Source organism: Amia ocellicauda, chromosome 9 (genome assembly GCF_036373705.1).
Source record: "Amia ocellicauda isolate fAmiCal2 chromosome 9, fAmiCal2.hap1, whole genome shotgun sequence".
NCBI lineage: Eukaryota > Metazoa > Chordata > Actinopteri > Amiiformes > Amiidae > Amia > Amia ocellicauda.
The window spans coordinates 457,749-476,468 of NC_089858.1; the positions used below are offsets into that span (position 1 = coordinate 457,749).

The following is an 18,720-nucleotide window of genomic DNA, read 5'->3' on the forward strand; positions in this document are numbered from 1 at the left end:
TTTATTTTAGAAGGGATTTCTAATGAGAGTGTGTGTGTGTGTGAGTGTGAGTGTGAGTGAGTGTGTTATTTGTTTAATAGACCAATTGGCTTGTGCTTTAACTGTGTTGTTCCAATGTTGTTTAATATATAGTTTTTAATTAAAAAATAACAATCCACAATCAGATTTTCTTTTTTTTTATTTCTAGTTGAGTATGTAGGACACCCCTCTTTAAATCATATTTCTCTCGTTTGTGTTTCTGTGTCATGTGTTGACATGGCCAATAGTGCTAAACGTGCTTCGCTACATGAAGTCTCACAAAGCACAGAAAGACCCTTTCAAAGCACAAACATCTCGCCTCCTGCTATTTCAATTCTTACTAGAACAGTTCAGTGGGATGACAGACAAACCTCTGCAGAAGTGATTAAGATGTATTTATTTATATTTTCTCTTAGCACAGAAATCCACGTTTCTGATGTTCAGTATAGAGAGAGCAAGAGAAAGCGAGAGAGAGAGAGAGAGAGAGAGAGAGAGGGGAAAAAAAAGCCCACAAGTTGCTTTCACAAATCCTGAGTATTATTTGGATGAGGAAATCCCTCATGACATTAGCAGTGACAAACAAAATGCTTCCCAATGGCATGAAATCCCCACAATTCAGCAGTAATTGCTTTGGCCCTGAAGGTGCTGGTTCGCTGCTGGGCGCAGGCGGCCGTCTGATGTTTGTTACAGAGCACAGCTGTACCAGTCTCTGTGGTATATTCAGTGCCGAGGGCGGGCAGAGATGTGCCACTGAGATACTCCAAATCCAGCCAGGAGCGCCCTCTGTGTGTCGGCCCCTGACTCTTCTACTTTCCTTCTTTCCAAACATCCTCACTCTCACGTTTAACATGTGGCATCTTTAATCTAAGTGTATGGTTCCTTTAGCCACAGGAAACTGTACATTTTGATTGGCGCAAAATACATCTCCTATACGATACATTCACTCTCTCTCTCTTTCTATATACATCTCTGGAAATAAATAAGAGACCACTTAACATTGATTTCTGAACTTGGAGTGGTCTCTTAATTTTTTCCAGAGCTGTATATATATGCTTTACAGGAACAAGTGATGTGAGTGCTGCTTGTCACAAAAGGGTTATACATAGCACTCATCCTCTCTGCAGACGTTAAACTGTAAAATGCACAATTCCAGATTGATTGATTGATTGATTGATTTTCATTACTGATGTTTTTGGAGAAATTGAACGTTTTGTGCTCTCCATTAGTTATGTACTTTATTGAGTACTGAAAAAATACTGCTAACTATCTCTAAGTGTAATCAGTTTTTTTTTATATGATCTGTAACTGTGGTATGGATATAGTTTCTCAGGATGATGGACAATTCATAGACCCTGAATGTGCCGCACATTTGTGGCTGCACAAGAAACAAGAAAACTGTCTCCATGGATCTTGATCAGTGACAGGTTGCCCATTCCACGCGTGACTGGATTGAAAGTGGCCGACCTTCCCAGACCTTTGTCTTTGGCTTTGTTAACATTGTTTTTTCGCTCTGAGACGCACATATGGGAAATCTGAAATCCACAGAGACGCACCTCCCACACTGGGCACACGTGACTCTGTCTCTGTGACGTGTGAAGACAGGACAGGGATAGGACGGCTACACACGCAGTCATGCCTTAACAGTATCTTTACCTCTTTTCATTTAATCTAGTGCAGAATTCCCATTAATAAAGCGTCGAGCTGAAGTATCCCTTCCAGGCGTGTCCCTTTGCCCATTGTATCAGTTCATAATAATGTAAAATATACAATAATAGGCAACATTTATAACTAAAACAACTACCTTGAATTTATTTTCAGCTCCATTAGCGGAGTCTGTGACATTTTAAACTGATGTCTCTGTTTTGTCTCAAAGAGCTGAAAACAAGTGGAGCAGCTGCCTGCTGTCACTCCACGGGGAGGAATGTTTTCCAAGAGTACAGTAGCCGGACAAAATGGGTTAGCCATGTCTTCATTGTGGGCTGTGGGCACTTTCCCTGCTATAAATAGGTGTGGTTTTCCAATTAATCTCAGGCAAAGCTGCCCAAAAAGCTGGCGGGGGAAGCGGCAAAAATGAAGAGCAGCCCATGGCAAAGAAATTGGCTTCTGTCTGTGGTCAGTAAATAGGGTTTCCATGGGGCAGGAAGGGGGTGTCTGTCTGCCCACAAGTTTGTGTCTTTTGATTCAAAGCTACCTTGACAATAAGGCAACATGTGGTAACCAGTGAGGCACTTTGCTTTCGCATGTGTAAAATCGAGCAGGCTGGCTTGACTTTTCGCTTGTAAACACTTAGTGCCGTGCCCTGTAGAGAAGAATGCTAAAGTACACCGATTCTTGGTCATGAACAGATGCCAAGCGGCTCCCAGACTCATTTCTGAATTAGGAGTCTGAATCGCTGGGAATTGAAAATGCGACGATCTGGCGAAGAGTGGGGCAAACTGTGACATTATCTACCAACTGCCCATGGACAGGGTGGCAGCCTGGAATAGGTGCATCACAAGAACAACGTTGCTCTCAATGTCCTGCGGATCCTGGTTTATCTCTTCTTATCCCAATACAATCAATAAAACCTGCAAGCTTTTCAAATTTGAAATCTTTTTTCTCACCTGTAAAATAAGAAGAATGAAAAACATTTTTAATAGAGAAATTATGATGATGACTTTATATCATCATAATATCACATCATTGATTTAGGGGAGATTAATTGAAAAGGGAAAGCTTAACAGTAAGGCCTTTTTTCATATTCTGTAGGAAGAAACCCCGATGGCAACGTTCACAATCGAGCAACAGCTGATTTTTTGTGTTCTTCCACGTTTACCCCATGACAGCAAAGATCTTAAACCACAGTTGATTATTCTGTCTCATGATGGATGACACTAAGGTTATTTAGCAAACAACAATAACATAGAAAATCAATGTTGGGGTTTATTCTGCAGAGTGCGCTCTGTCTTTCCAACATACTGTTCATATCAGTTCAAAAAGAGAGGAATGCAAAAATTGAAGTTTAATGCAAGACATTCATTCAAACATAAAGAACGTGCAGCTTGCCTTGCTTAAAAGTTGCATCATCTTTGGGTTTGCTCTGAACAAATACACATGTGTGTGTATGCGCGTGCGTGTACGCGTGTGTGTGTGCGCGCGTGTGTGCGTGTCTGTGTGTATATTTCTATCTGTCTATCTAATATATATTTATATATATCACACACCACCGTCATCATATATCGCTATATGGATGGAGGCTGCCCAAGATGCATCCACTTGCTTAAATCTACAGCCTCTCTTTTCCACGTCACGCCTGCAAACTGTATGATTTCATCTTCCCACCTCCTATGTGCTCATCTACTAGGTACTTTTTCATCTCTGGGGATCCATTCAATAGTCCATCACTGATCTGTTCTTCTCGTAGTGTGTCAGGCCCATCGCCATTCACTGTTGCCTGCAGACACTCATTCGTGTACCGCTCTCCAGCCCTTCGGTGAACAAACTGCCTTCTGCTACAGCCAAAATATTTCACATTTTGACTCCACAACGGAGGTATGGCTTTTTGGCCGCAAGCCTTCCATGAAGGCCACTTCTGACCAGACTTCTCCGGACAGTAGATGGGTGTACCAGGGTCCCACTGTTTTCTGCCAATTCTGAGCTGATGGCACTGCTGGACATCTTCTGATTGCAAAGGGAAGTAAGCATGATGTGTCTTTCATCTGCTGCAGTAAGTTTCCTTGGCTGACTACTGCGTCTGCATCCTCAACTTTGCCTGTTTATTTGTGCTTCTTCAGAGCTTGGACAGCACATCTGGAAACCCCTGTCTGCCTTGAAAGTTCTGCCTGGGAGAGACCTTGCCAATGCAGTATAACTACCTTGTGTCTTGTTGCTGTGCTCAGTCTTGCCATGGTGTATGACTTTTTACAGTAAACTGTGTTCAGCAACGTCACCTTGTTAGCTGAGTTTGGCTGTTCCTCACTCATTTTTATTCCTCCTACACAGCTGTTTCTGTTTCAGTTAATGATTGTGTTTCAACCTACATATTGAATTGATGATTATTAGCACCTGTCTGGTATAATTGTTTAATCAGACACCTGACTATATACCTACAAAATCCCTGACTTTGTGCAAGTGTACCTAGAAGAATTGATGCTGTTTTGAAGGTAAAGGGTTGTCACACCAAACATGGATTTTTCTTCTGTTCACTCACTTTGCATTTAGTTAATTGATAAATATAATCTATTAACATGTCTATTTTTGAGAGCATTCTTTCTTTACAGCATTTTTTCACACCTGCCTAAAACTTTTGCACAGTACTATATATATATGTGTGTGTGTGTGTGTGAGAGACAGAGAGAGAGAGAGATATCCTTTCTTTTGTCAGTCTGTGGCTCATTTCACTGTGCCCAGAATCAACTTGACAAGACCCCGGTTGTTGCCTGAGTCCGAATGCCTTCTTCTGTTTGGTTTCCTGCTGTTTTGTGGGGGGGTATTTCCTGTGAAGGTACAGTTCAGTAGATAAGCTCTGCATTCCAAGCACTTACCATGTAGGATTTATCTTTGCATTCCCAATCTGAGGAAGTTCAATGTTGTCGGCACAGTCTGTGTTTGTTTCTTTCTGGGATCTGACCTGACCTGAGCTACTCCACCCAGAAAAGCTTAGACACAAAAGCCATCAAGATCTTGTCAAAGAAGTGCTGCCAACAAAGACATTTAATTTGTTCCTTCTTATTTCCTTGTATGATCCAAAAACATATTGCTCTGCCTTTTCATGACTTCAGGTATTGAAATAACGAACGTTGCTGAAGGGAAACCGTGTTTTAAATTCCTTTGCATTTTATATTCTACCAGTAGAATTGAAAACAAGTAAAGTAAGGCAATATATTGTTTAAAGGACACACAGTATATATCTAGACTCTTTATTGATGAGGTCAGCGGATTCATTCCATTAATAGTATTCATATGTCAATATGTCCCAAAGACCCCTCCTCCTCTCTCTAGTTCTCTGCCCTGTTTATGAAGTGAATGCCAGTTACAGTCAGTCAGTTCTTATTCCGTCTCCCAAAAGCATTCGTGTAGTAGATCTCCTTGTTTGGCCTACATTTCCCCAACCCTTTGTTTCATTCTTCCAAAACGGTCCTGTAATTTTCTTTCCGAATGGCTTAGGAATTGACTCTGCTGGAATGTTGTGGCTTTTCCAGTGACTAGAAGAAAGATGACGCAGGACAAAACATTTTATGTATTTGGTTTGTGGTTATACCCTCCAAAGGAGGACAATGCCATTGTTTCAGCGGAGCCAAAACCAACAGTGCTCTCTGGCCAGGAAGAGGGAGCATGCCCGATCCCCGTCCTCTCCTTGGCAAGTAACTTAAACTGTGAATTACAGGGCTGTACCTGATCAAAGTGTCTATATCTACCAGACCTGTCAGATTTGGGTGAGGATTTCAGAAGACAGAACTTAGCTCTCAATTATACAGAGCAGGACAATGTCCTAGGGTTGAGCCAATATACTGTTGATGAAAGCAATCACTGTTCATTGTCATTGAAAGAAAAACAGCTTATTGATCTGCTCTTTTTTATGATATATATCAGCCCATATCAATCCACTGCTGGATGAAGGCCAGTCTGAGATGTTTCTGTTTGCTTCTCTTTTCCATGTCACGCCTCCAAAGTTTATTTCATCCTCCCATCTTCTATGTTGTTGTCTTCTAGGTCTTTTTTCATCTCGGTATCCATCAGATAGCTGCCAATACCTTTGTCCATCTCTGATCTGTTCTTCTCGCAGTGTGTCCTGCCCATTGCCATTTAAACATCTTCACTCTTTCAATGATGTCACACATGTTTTTGTTCCATTCATCTCTTTTTCTGTCTCTTTGTGTTATTACAAGCAGAACTCTTTCTCTGCTCCTTTGTGTCGTCCGCAGTTTCTGTATCATTTTTGCTTTAAGTGACCAGGTTTCACGGCCATAAGTGTCATTGAGTGTCATCGTGTCATTGATCAAATACACTTCTCTTCAGGCAAGTGGGCAGATTTCCTTGCAACAGCGTGGCGTTTCTTCCAAATGCCCTCCATCCAGTTTTTTGCTCTTCTTTTGATTGCTTACATATATATTATATATAACAACTGGATATCTGGGTATATATACATATATAATTTAGCTTGTCCAGTTACTGCATTTCAGTCCTCTGTTCAGTCTAAGGAGAGAAGATTCAGTTTCGCTTGCCATTTCCATTTCCTCTGTGGGTTTGTTGTTTTTGAGTAAATTACATTTTCTGTATCTTAGAGTAACTTTAGAAATTAAAAACAAACAATAGCATTTTGAGGTTCACCATTTTGATTCATTTTGCTCTACCATGTTAAATTATTTGTATGCCTTTGAGAATTGAGAGAGCTGACGACAAAGTAATGGGCTAGCATTCACAATAACCCATTATACCTACAACATATTACAAGCTAATAACTTTCTATACTTCGTTTTTGAGACAAAAAAGATCTTTATTTTTTTCACTTCACATCCCAAGCATCATTGACATCCTTTTAGCAAAATTAGGACACATTAACTTACTGGAGAGCAATGTCTTTCATTCGTGTTATGGATAACAGTCTGTAGTCTTTAAGGATTATTTTGATCTGTGGTTGTTTATCTCTATATAACAAGTTGGAATGAACGCTTGGGATATGATTAATTTTCCTTTACTGTTCCAGAAATGAGGACAGAGTCAATATTTTTAATCCATCGAACCGTGCAAGGGATAACTGATGTTGGCAGGCCTGATAGCCACCTAATGAACACTTAGCAACTGTGGTATCAGAGGTATCCAACGCCAGGACTACGATGTGGGTTTTTAATGTTAGTCTTTAGACGAACAAAAAGGAATCACTTGCATTCTTCTGAATTAGCACGCTAACCGCCTCTTTATTCCAGCCTTGTAATCCTGTTCAGCTCCAGTTTGACCTTAATTCTGAGGATAAACACTGGTGTATGCTTACTCAAATCCTACACAAGAGAAGAGTGTCTCAGCATCCAGTGATGTGCCACTAGTGTCGAATGCAGGGCACGTAGTGTTCCTGGTGTTGTCAAATTGAATAGATATGACAACAGGTGTTTGAGTCTAGAAATGATATGATTGATAAGTGATATGGAAATATCATGGAGGTGTAGGAAATCGTTTTTCTTCTTTTTGTGAAACAGTAGATATACCTACAAAAGTCCACGAAGTCACAAAAAACTGAGGTAGACCAGCATCTGTACACAACAAGCCACACCGTCGTTGTGCTTGCTGTGTAAAAACCCAGCTGTCGCACACACAACACTCCTCAAGATTCAATTCCTTTTTCAAAGGCTGAAACCCATAGGAGCACTAGCCTGGGCACGCAACAGACAAGGGAAAGTAGTAGAGCCCCGTCCCCCTCGTGCGAGCGGCTGGCTGTTTACACCGTGTGTCCGTGTGTATCCCTGTTGTACAGTCGGACACCACTGTGACGATCACCTGCGCAGACGGCAAATGGAACAAACAGGTGACCTGCGAGCCGGTGGACTGCGGTAAGCCCGACAAATACCACGTCCACCCTGCCGTTTTCCGTTTCCCTGAGGGCACCACCTACGGCCGGAGGTGCACGTTCCAGTGCAAGGAGCCAGCGCAGCTCATAGGTGAGTGAAGGTTGAGTGCAAAATAATAGACCAGTGTGTCCCTGTGACACAGACAGGGTAGCAGAATACACTTTGTGATCAAGTGAAACATACATGGATACAGTCTCTTGTTTTAATCATAATGGAAATAAATAATGGCTGTAAAATCTCTTATAATGATCAGTACTATTAGTATATTACTTCAGAATCTCTACTAAGACACAACTAAGGATGATTTGAAAACATCTGGCACTGAAATAGCGACAACACTTCAGCAAACGAAGCAATTACCTACATACACTTAAAAGAGGACTCTGAATGTTTCTCGTCCTGAGCTGCAGGATGGGAGGCTGCAGACTCTAACTCCAGACTGGATGAATGGCTTGTTAATCAAATACCATCAGGATCCAGTCTTCCCTTCGCAGAGTCTGACATGTATTGTTGTGTGCTTGGCAGCCACATTGTGAACCGTATGCGTTAGGAATCCTCCCCCAGACTAGGGTTGCCACACTCCTCTTGGTTAAGATTGGGCACGTTAATGGAGATGTCTCGTCCTCCGTTCTGAGCTCTTGAATGTATTACCATGAGCCATTCCTGTGCTTCCCAGAGGGCAAGATTATCCGTAGCTGCTCCCAAGGATCCACTTATGAAATTATATTTTCATCCACTGATTTTAATTACAAATTCTTCTTTTGACGATTTACTGTGTCAGTGGACACCCATGCTCCACAGAGATGTTTCCCATTTAAATCCAAACTGTTTCGGAAGGATTTCACTTTCAAATTAAATTAGATTAATATTAAATTAAATATTAAATCAAAATATTGAAAAGTAATCTTCATACATTAGATCACTACATATGATAGTCGAAACTAAGTCAAAAAATGATGAGAACCAAATTAAAACAAAATTAAAATCAACAAAGGTGTCCAAAAAAAAGCCACTTTCATAATGTAATTAACTGTCGATATTGTTTTGATATAATCTTTTAATATATTCATGGATTGTAGCTCAGCTGGTCATCGATGTGACACATTGTTTCATCAGTTAGATTGTTTTAAAAGAAAGAAAAAACAAATGTTTTGGTAATTCTTCCTGCATGAATTAGGGTTTGGGTCAGATACCCCTCAAGGTCTGTTGATAATAAGTGGCTGCAGATAATCAAGCTCATGTGTGTGTCTCTCTCTCTCCCCCCTCCCAGGGACCAACAACACGCTGACCTGCATGGAGGACGGGCTCTGGTCGTTCCCGGAGGCTCTGTGTGAGCTGCGCTGCCCCGCCCCCCCACCCGTGCCCAATGCAGTCCTGCAGACCAAGCGCTGCAACGCCACGGGCCTCAAGGTCGGCTCCTTCTGCAAGTACAAGTGCAAGCCTGGCTACCATGTCCCCAACACCGACAAACCTAAGAGGTGAGGCCCGGCATGCTGCGGTGCAGGTTGACAGGACTGACCCGTCTGACACCCAGCGCACGGCTGTAGACCCGGCCATGGGTTCTCTTGTCTGGAGATGCACATCGTACGGTCTGACCGGCACTGTTACTGCTGGTACATCTGACTCACGACAAACCCGTGTGTCCTATTAGAGCAAATGCCACGATGCAAAAATTATCTCTAGTTTTTAAATAGTACGTTATGGAACATCCTTCCATAAGACACACTAATACACATGTAATAAACTCATATTGTAGCTACTGAGGAATATGGCATATATTTCACAGTTCATTAATAAGTCTGTTAAAATCTCACAAGATGGAAAAATGGAGTCGAGATCACAGTTTCAGACGCAGTTATAAGGGTAGGGCCCCAGTCTCCTGCAGCTCGGCGTCCAAAATGAAAGGAATCCAATTGTGTTTAATAAAGGCTTGTGCTGCCGCCGCGTTTCCCACCAATTAAGAGAGAGAAAGAATAATACTTTCCATGGCTTTTCGACTTGATGATCAGATGTGTGCTGTTCAACTGGAGTGTCGATCATCCGCAGCCTGAGGACACGTGTTCTCCAAGTCCTCGTCAAGTCTGTTCAGAGCTCAGTCCCGGCCAGGGCAATGAAGGTCAACAGCAGCGGTGAGCTGCTCTCACTAGGAGAGGAACTGGCAGTAACCCAACATGTCTGCATCTGGTGTCTGGGGGTCAATGACAATACAGTCATTTCAGGGTTTCCTTCTCTCTCCTCCTCTTCCCACCGAGCCCAAACTGAACCATTTAGACACTAAAGCCCGAAACAAGTACTTCACTTCCTGAGATAAAGCCAGTGAGATGAGAGCCCTGTGTGGCCGGGTTGTCATGAATAGTCTGAGTGTTAGAGAAGGGCTGTGTGTGGAAGTGGGATCTGATCCCTGTGCTGCTCCCCCAGGAGGGCCTTCAAGAGGCAGTGCACCGAGGACGGGAGCTGGCAGGAGGGTTCCTGCGAGCCGGTGACCTGCGAGCCCCCCCCGCCCATCTTCCACGGCCTGTACCAGTGCAGCAACGGGTTCAAGTTCAACAGTGACTGCTGGATCAACTGCAACGCCAACCACACAGTGAGTCTGCACACACAACACACACATCGAAACATGCAGCCAGCGCAGCTCCTTCTGCCCAGTTTCACAGCACACCCCCGGGGGTTATCTTTAGATAAAGGTTCATCAGCTCTCTGCCTTTTATGTGTGCATTTTTTTTTACGCCTTTGCCAACAAACAAATCTGGAACTGCACTGAACACATCCGTCCGCTAGCAGCCTGAGAGGCTTGTGTTCATCAGAAGAGCCGCTCCTTGTCGGGCCGGTGTGGGCCTTCACCGCACAGCTGGAGCCCGTGTGGGGAACAGAGAGGCATCCCCAGCTCGCTGCACACAGAGTTTCCTTGAGAAAAGAGGAAGCCGTAATTCTGGCTGATTGTAAAACCTGCTTGAATCAAAGGAGCAGCTGCAGCTCAGCAGTGCGGTGGAGGTGCTGTGAAGCGCTTTACTGCGTCAGTGTGCTGCTTCTTTCCATTACAGCCCTTTTAACACAGAGCGAGTTAAAATGCTCAGCTGGGCACAAGGGATTGCCTCACTGTCTGTCTATGTTGCACTGAAGCAAGTGAGCAGAGAGAGTATGCGCTCCTGCTGCCTCGAGCAGCGCCGGATGATTCCCCGCAGATCCGCACGGCAGTGCGGCGCAGTGTTTCTACAGGTTTCAGTCAATGGGTTGATGACGTTTATTCCGTCTTCATCTGTATATAAACCAGTTTGTCCCTTTGACACAGACAGGGTAGGAGATGCCCCATCCCTTACATCTTCAGGGGCCATGGATGATCATGTGACCAATGTGATTGTGGTGCTCAAGAAGTGTGTTTGTATTAAACTTGCGGCAGAGGGGAGCTCTGTGTGTCGCTGATGTCCTTTCAAACACACGTTCTCTGTATTTGGGGCCACAGCTGTTCAGCCTGCACTGCTCTCTGGTGTGTCCACAGATAGCGTGTCATCCCTGTGCTTCAGGCTACACATATATTCTGCTCTTGGAATACAGATGATCAGGTACTGAATTTAGTTGTTTACAAACAAGGTAAAAGCTTTTTAAAGGAGTTTAAATCTGTGTAATTGTTGTGACTGAAGAACAGGTGTCAGGAATGACTTTTGAACTAGGACAGATGTTAGCAGTTTAATCAGGGTGTGTATGCTCTACAAGTACAGGAAACTACTGAAACCCTTCGTATTAAACTGAAAATATGAAGAATATTCTTCAGTCTCACGGTTGTCAATATTAAGAGCAATATCATTTTTCTTGTTACTAATTACTCTTGGACACGTTGCTACACTTAAAATGAAACATTAGCACCTTGCCTGTATTAAGAAGGAGTGCATGGTTGGCACTGCCTGATTTATATAGAATCCCCTTTGTTGGAAGCGAAGGGAAATTAACTTTCTAAATAAAATTAGGTTCTTCATAGCAATTAAACGTTGAATTGGCCACTGCCAGCCTAATGTATTCTCCTGTGGCTGACCCAATTAAAATTTCACTTATTGGGTCACCAACAAGATTTAGAATTGCAATTTCAATTGGTAAATCAATTCAACTCTTACTCTTTTACAGTGGTGTCACCAATTCACAAGACTAACAGTCTGAACCGGCACTGTGTGCTTCTCGAGTGGGCTGTTTGATGCTCCTCTCTGTAGTGCAGGACTGGAGGGACACAGTGATGAGTAGAGCGAGTCGGCCTGCGGTTTATGATCATGGTAACAACCCTGTGTTTCCTTCTGTTCTCGCTCAGGGACCACCTACCAACGTGATCCGCTGCAGGAAGGATGGCAACTGGACCGGCTCCTTCCGGGTCTGTCCCCAGATGAAGGGGCACTGCGCGTTACCCCAGAACCTGAACCCCAGCATCAGAGCCAGCTGCAAGAGAGGCTATGGAATAGGTCTGTGTGCTTTGCCAACGACAGCCTCCTCACACACAGGTCCCTCAGGGGAGACCTGTACGGCACTGGTATTGATCTCTGCAGGTCCCAGATCACAATCTGAGCAGATCTGGTCCCAGAGTGAAGGACACAGGTCCTGCCAGACGCTGCTTCTGATAGGATGACTGCACTCCCCCGCTCAGTATCACAGGGCAGAGGGAGACGCGCATCTCGACAGGTCAGCTGCTGCTTATTGACAAGATCATATTGAAGGCACTGTCTATACTGGTGCAGTATTCACCAGACAGTGGCAGCGATCTGCGCAAGCAACCCGCACCAGTCACTGGTCAAATGCAGTGGTTAATAATGTTCTCGTGTCAGGGAAATTCCTGGACTTCTGTTGGCCCAGATCATGTCAGTGCTGGCAGCCTGCATCAACTGATTCACCGACTTTTTAGATAGATAATGTTTTGCTGTAATTGCTGCTTCACACGAACCTGCCACCTGTTCCTGCTTGGCCACCATGTTTATGTTGAACACAGTTATTCCTATAGTGACAGTGTTAATTACGGTCTTATAACATCTCTGCACAGCATCATGTGTGTTTCATTTAGTTTTCTTCCCTGGTTTTAGGTGAAGAGTGTGATCTGTCGTGCAAAGACAGAAACAGCAATGTCGTCATCTTGCCGAGCAACATGACTGCGGTGACGGTTGAGTACTGGAGGAACCCACCCAAAGTCAAGGTATGTTAATAACAAACACGGAATACCACGCCTACACACACATGACCATATCAATGCACATGACCCTCGACAGCTCTGAACAGGAACCAGGTCCCCTTTCGCAGAGTTTGTATCTTTGGAAACGTCAGTCTTGTGTTCAAAGTGGGAACAATATCTCCAGCGCTGCTTACATACCTGTTCCGACACAGTGACATAGTCAGTCCGTATGGATCGTGTGGCCGATGCCTGCCTGGTAAAGCACTGATGAGATGACGAATCCCTGCTGCCAGGACTCTGAGAAACAGTGTCTGGAGATGTAAGTTGGGATTGTGAAATTGTCGTCCGCAGGAAAAGCAGTTCAGTGCAAGAGGACTCCATGTTTAAGCTGCGCTGTGGAGAGGGCCGGAGCGCTATGACTTGGCATGCCTTGTTCTCTCCGCTTGTAGCGGTGCAGAATTATTTCGCAGACACGGCCTGCAGCCGCACTCACTGTAAATATTATGACAGCCCCAGTGAATCATGTCTTTCTCTGTCTTTGGAAATGCTGCTTTGGAGGAGCAGGTTCACCTGTGAGGAATAAAGCATCGGAGGCTTTAAAGGCACAGCACAGTCGCAAGTGTATCGGGACCAATTTGGCTCCTGTAAGCAGTGAAATGAATTAGGACATGTTGTGATGCTGTTCGACGCTCATTCAGCGGTTTATTGATTTTCTTCATTGATTCTTTTGATGAACGCATCAGGTCATCGGTTTGTTCTTAACAAAATTAGATACATTGTGAGGTTTGTCTGTCTGTGCAAGAGTATTTCTTACAATAACTAATACTGCCGTGCTGGAAGTCTTACTATTCACGTGTCAGCTGCAGTAGCAGCGTGTAGTCGATGTGCAAAAGAACACAGCAACGCTCATATTTAACTTCCAAAGCTGCAGAAACTGCTTTAACCTTTTTTTGATTTTGATATGAACAGGCTTCCCCCCCCCTCTTTCAATTAACAACACATTAAGAGCAGTTTTAATTAATTGGCAAAATGCTTTTTCAAACAGGCTCCTTCATCAGCTATATTTATATGGAAAGATCTGTTGTCTCTAGTGTCTGTTTTGACAGTTAAAATCACAAAAGTTAAACAAATGATGTATTTCTTTAATGCAACACCAGCTGCCAGTGCAGTCAGTCTGAGTCTGAGGAAATACCAAGTGAGGCTCAGACAAGCATCTCTCCAGCTGAAGTTATCACTGTAAGACACGCCACAGTCTCATGCGTCTCGCAGTGATGAAACAGACAGATCGGGCTGCTATTCTGTGAGCAACTGTATGAGAGCGCAGACGGGCGATCCTTCCCACTTGCTGGACAATAAGTGCCCTCTTTGTTCTCGGTGAGAAACAGTGAAAAGGGAGCAGCTCCTCATGACACAATAACAGTCCAGTTGTACATTTTCATTACATTTGCACTGGTGAGAAGGAAGGCCTCACTTAATATTCCCTTAAAGGCTAATAATGGAACAGGAAAAATAAACAAGAAAAGGACCATGAATCCTGTTGATGTATTTATCTATACATTTTAACCCCCAGAATATCTGCCTGCACAGGCCTGTTGCCTAAGGATTGCAGGGCCAATTATCTGCCCAAACTTTAGCCCTAAAGGGTTTTTACTGGACAATTCTACATAGCAGAGTCTTAACCGATAGCAGAGAGGTTTGCTGTGAATATTAACCAATCAAGAAGAGATTTTGTTTTTACTGGCAGTGCACTGAAAGTGCTCACTACATGAGAGCGCTTTTAAGGAAGTCAAATGAGGGATGTTTTGAACATTATACTGCTTCTGAGACCGATAAAACTTAATTAAGCACAAATTAAGCACATTTTTTAGTATTGTAAGCTTTTCATTGGGCACATTTTTCAGTATTGTAGACAGTTATGACAGAGATTTGGAAGAGAGGGAGGCAGAAGTTTATGACGAGGATGTAGATGTGAGGGCGTGATGGGAGTAATACTCTTTATTTAATATTTTTTATTCCGTTATATGGAAGGCGTTAAAGTGGCCTGTTCTATGGACCACACACACTTCTTCAGGAGTAAACGTATCAGGGACAGTGAAACAGACCTGAGAAGTCCTCACAAAGCAAGTAACTAAAGTAAGACGGTGACCGTTCTGAATTAGCACCAGATTTTTCACTGCTTGAAGTTCCGTCCATAGCTAACACACACAAGTCATTGGCTACAATTACTGTTTACCATTCACTGCAAAAAACAGTTAAAATATAAAAGCAGCGTTTGAGTTTTGAGCTCTTTCCTTCAAGAGTCTCTGTGGAAACGATCAGTTCCTCTCTTTTACTAGTCTTAGTGAAGCCAGTCTAGATTCAAGCAAGCGTGTATTTTTATATCTGAAATAGATGTTTATATATGCAGTTGATTACACAGACACTCGAGGGCCCTTTCATGCTTGCTGTTCTGATGAAGCCAAATATCCAAGCCTTCACCTCCTGGTTCTGAACAGGTTCTGAATGGACCGGCCAACTGGTCCGTGGGATATTGGATTTGTTTATGGCCTGGTTAGAGGAGTCATAGGAAACCTGTTATGTGATATATTATTGATTTCTAAAGGTTACTTAGGTTACACAATAAAATGTAAAATGAAAAAGATCAATAATAAGCTGAGATGTCAAAATGTTATCGCAGTGTTGTTGAAGTGAAATCAATAGCACTTCTGTCTCTTCCGCAATCTGCCATGCCTGTGTCAATCGATGAGTCCGTGTGCCGGAAACAGGCAGGTTTGACGGGTTACTGTGACCGGCCGGCCTGCAGGGCTCTCTCGCCGTCTCCCATCAGGGTTCATTTCAGTATTATTTATAATACATTATAAAAGTAAAAAGACCATCCAAAACTGCATTAGAAACCTGGAATAATATATTATAATTGCATTACACAGTAAATATAGAATACAGAACCTGGTCTGCTTTGTGCTCCACATTTGTGAGTCCACATGACTTCTAAATGACGTTGTTATATTTGCCCCGTCTGCAGAGCAGCTACACCTCAGTTTATCCACTCGGCGCTGATTACAGGCGTTGTCCTGTAGTAGCTGACAGCGTTTGGCCCCCGACCAAATCCACAACAATAACCACCATTCTGTAGCGATTGTTACTCATTGGTTTTATTGCTCAAATACAATCACGACCTGGAAATATTACTAACTCACATTTCTGTAAAGTGGGCTTTTATTGTCAGCAGTGTGGAAAAATAATATAACCCTTATTACAGTTTCTGGCAGTGTGTTATTGAATTGTATTGTGATTGTTTTCTCATTAATGCATGATCATGGTAAATAATGGCTCGGTCCTTTTCCAGAACACCCTCGGCTGGACGCACTTTGCATTCGCCACAGACTCCAGCACCCCCTTTCTGGCCCTCCGCTCAGAGTAGTTGTCGTCATGTTGATCACGTTAGTAATGTTCCTGTTGTGCACTTTGCTGATGGCAACAGCCACAGACACAACTGCCGTCCAATTCAAACGCCTGACATCAAAGCAAAATTAAAGATGAGCGAAATGTAACCGCATTGACTTCAGTCTGCATCTCTGAGGAGCTGATGCGTAGAAATAAATCAAAGAGGGGAACCTCAGAGGCAGGTTTAAGAAGGAATACACGGATGTCTATCTATGCATCTGTCTCATGTATTTATTGAATGAACTAGTAATATTAATTACCAGTGATAGTGAACTGCGATGTACCCTGACAGGGACAACTGGCGGTCCGGCTCACGCTGTTAATGTTCAGTTCGAACCGCACTGCTCGTATACTGTGAGAGGGACTGACCCTTTCTTCTACGCAGTGTACAATATTATTGACAGTTCTCTGTCTAAGATGCACATAATTTCTGGGCTCCACAGTGTGTGAATTTGCTGACTGCGCAGCAGTGGAAAGAGCTGTGGCTGCTTTTGGACACCTGAGATGTTGGCTCTCTGTGGAGGTCATGTGACTGCTCTGACAAGGATATTTTACAGCAGCATGGAATTACAGTTTGTTTGGCCCCCACTGCAGGGGCCAGGAGACTGTAGACATTTGTGTTATTTCGTAATGATTGTATTACTGCACTTTGTAATGTTTTTAATGGATTCTTATGTAAACTGGATAAGGGCCTCTACTAAAAAAATAAGTTGTAGATGTTTAAAAACTATTCAGTGAATGTATTGTCATACCTCAAGATACAAACTCATTCCTAGTGTGTAGCGAGGATTGTACACTTTGCTGAAGATGAGAACAGATGTTAGTGAAAGAGCTTTTTTCAATACTAGAACAGCAAGAGGTCAATAAAGGAGGAAGTGAAACAGATAAATGGCAAAAATGGAAGTATCTTGGAAAACGAACAAGATGTAGCAAATGTTCTAAATGAGTATTTCACAGAGGTTTTCACAAAAGAAAAAACAGATAACATGCCACAGGTTAACAACCAGTCCAGTCAAACCCTAAGAGAGATTGGGATAAATGAGAAGGTGGTACTAAAGGGACTAGCAGAATTAAAAACAAACAAATCACCTGGGCCAGATGGGATATTTCCAACAGTACTTAAAGAAATGAGGGAAATTATTTATAGGGCGCTAAGTAAAATATTCCAAATGACACTTAGAACAGGGGATGTGCCAACTGACTGGAAGACAGCAAATGTCATACCAATCCACAAGAAAGAGGACAAAACTGAGCCAGGAAATTACAGACCAATCAGTCTCACCTGCATCACCTGTAAAATGTTGGAAAAAATGATTAAACAGAAAATAGAGGAGCATCTCAATGAAAACCATATTCTTGGAGATAGTCAACATGGGTTTAGACGAGGCAGATCATGTCTTACTGATTTATTAGAATTTTCTGAACATGCAACTGCAGCTGTAGATCAGGTAAAAGCATATGATATGATATACTTAGATTTCCAAAAAGCTTTTGATAAGGTTCCACACCAAAGACTGATCCTCAAATTGGAAGCTGTAGGCATTCAGGGTAATGTAAGTAGATGGATTATGAACTGGTTGATGTATAGGAAGCAGAGGGTGTCGATTAGAGGAGTCACTTCTAACTGGAGTGAGGTTGTTAGTGGAGTTCCACAGTGATCAGTACTAGGGCCTGTGCTTTTTCTAATCTATATTAATGATCTGGACTCTGGGATTGTTAGCAAACTTGTCACATTTGCAGATGATACTAAAATAGGCGGCTCAGCAGATACAATCTCAGCAGCACAGGCTATTCAGAGGGACTTAGATAATATTCAGTTGTGGCCGACATCTGGCAGATGTATTACATGCAGCTAACAAAAATGTCCACTATAATTACACTATGGGAGGAATAGAACTAGATGAAGTTACGCATGAGAAAGACCTAGGAGTCTATGTGGACTCCTCACTTTCTCCATCCAAGCAATGTGGGGAAGCAATAAAAAAGGCAAACAGAATGCTAGGGTATATTGTCAAAAGTGTAGAATTGAGAACAAGGGCAGTGATGTTCAGACTGTACAATGCACTAGTTAGAGCTCATCTGGATACTGTGGACAGTTCTGGGCTCCACACTTCAAGAAAGATATCGCTGCTTTAGAGGCAGTTCAGAGGAGAGCAACCAGACTTATTCCAGGTCTGAAGGGAATGTCCTACTGAGAGACTGAGGAACTGAACCTTTTCACCCTGGAACAGAGGAGACTATGTGGGGACTTGATTCAAGTCTTCAAAATCATGAAAGGCATCGACCACATCAAACCAGAGGAGCTTTTCCAGATCAGCAGGGACACACGCACCCGGGGACACAAATGGAAATTGGGCTTCAAGGCATTCAAGACAGAAAACAGGAGACACTTCTTCACACAGAGAGGCATCACAATCTGAACAAACTCCCCAGCGATGTGGCTGAAGAGACAATTTGGGAACGTTCAAAAACAGACTGGATAGGATCCTTGATCACTTAGTTATTAATGGACACCAAACGAGCACGATGGGGCGAATGGCCTCCTCTCGACTGTTCTTAGTCTGTTGCCTTTAAAGA

The 18,720-nt window shown here is 43.1% G+C and overlaps 1 protein-coding gene across 1 annotated transcript in view; it reads left to right on the forward strand.

The window, feature by feature from the left end:
* pappaa (pregnancy-associated plasma protein A, pappalysin 1a) overlaps window positions 1-18,720 on the forward strand; it is a 168,395-nt gene that overhangs the window by 118,103 nt on the left and 31,572 nt on the right. The window contains exons 15-19 of the mRNA XM_066712607.1: window positions 7,466-7,649; window positions 8,830-9,037; window positions 9,978-10,143; window positions 11,854-12,001; window positions 12,614-12,723. Of these exons, the coding sequence (XP_066568704.1) occupies window positions 7,466-7,649; window positions 8,830-9,037; window positions 9,978-10,143; window positions 11,854-12,001; window positions 12,614-12,723 (816 nt within the window). The remainder of the gene's footprint in view (window positions 1-7,465; window positions 7,650-8,829; window positions 9,038-9,977; window positions 10,144-11,853; window positions 12,002-12,613; window positions 12,724-18,720) is intronic.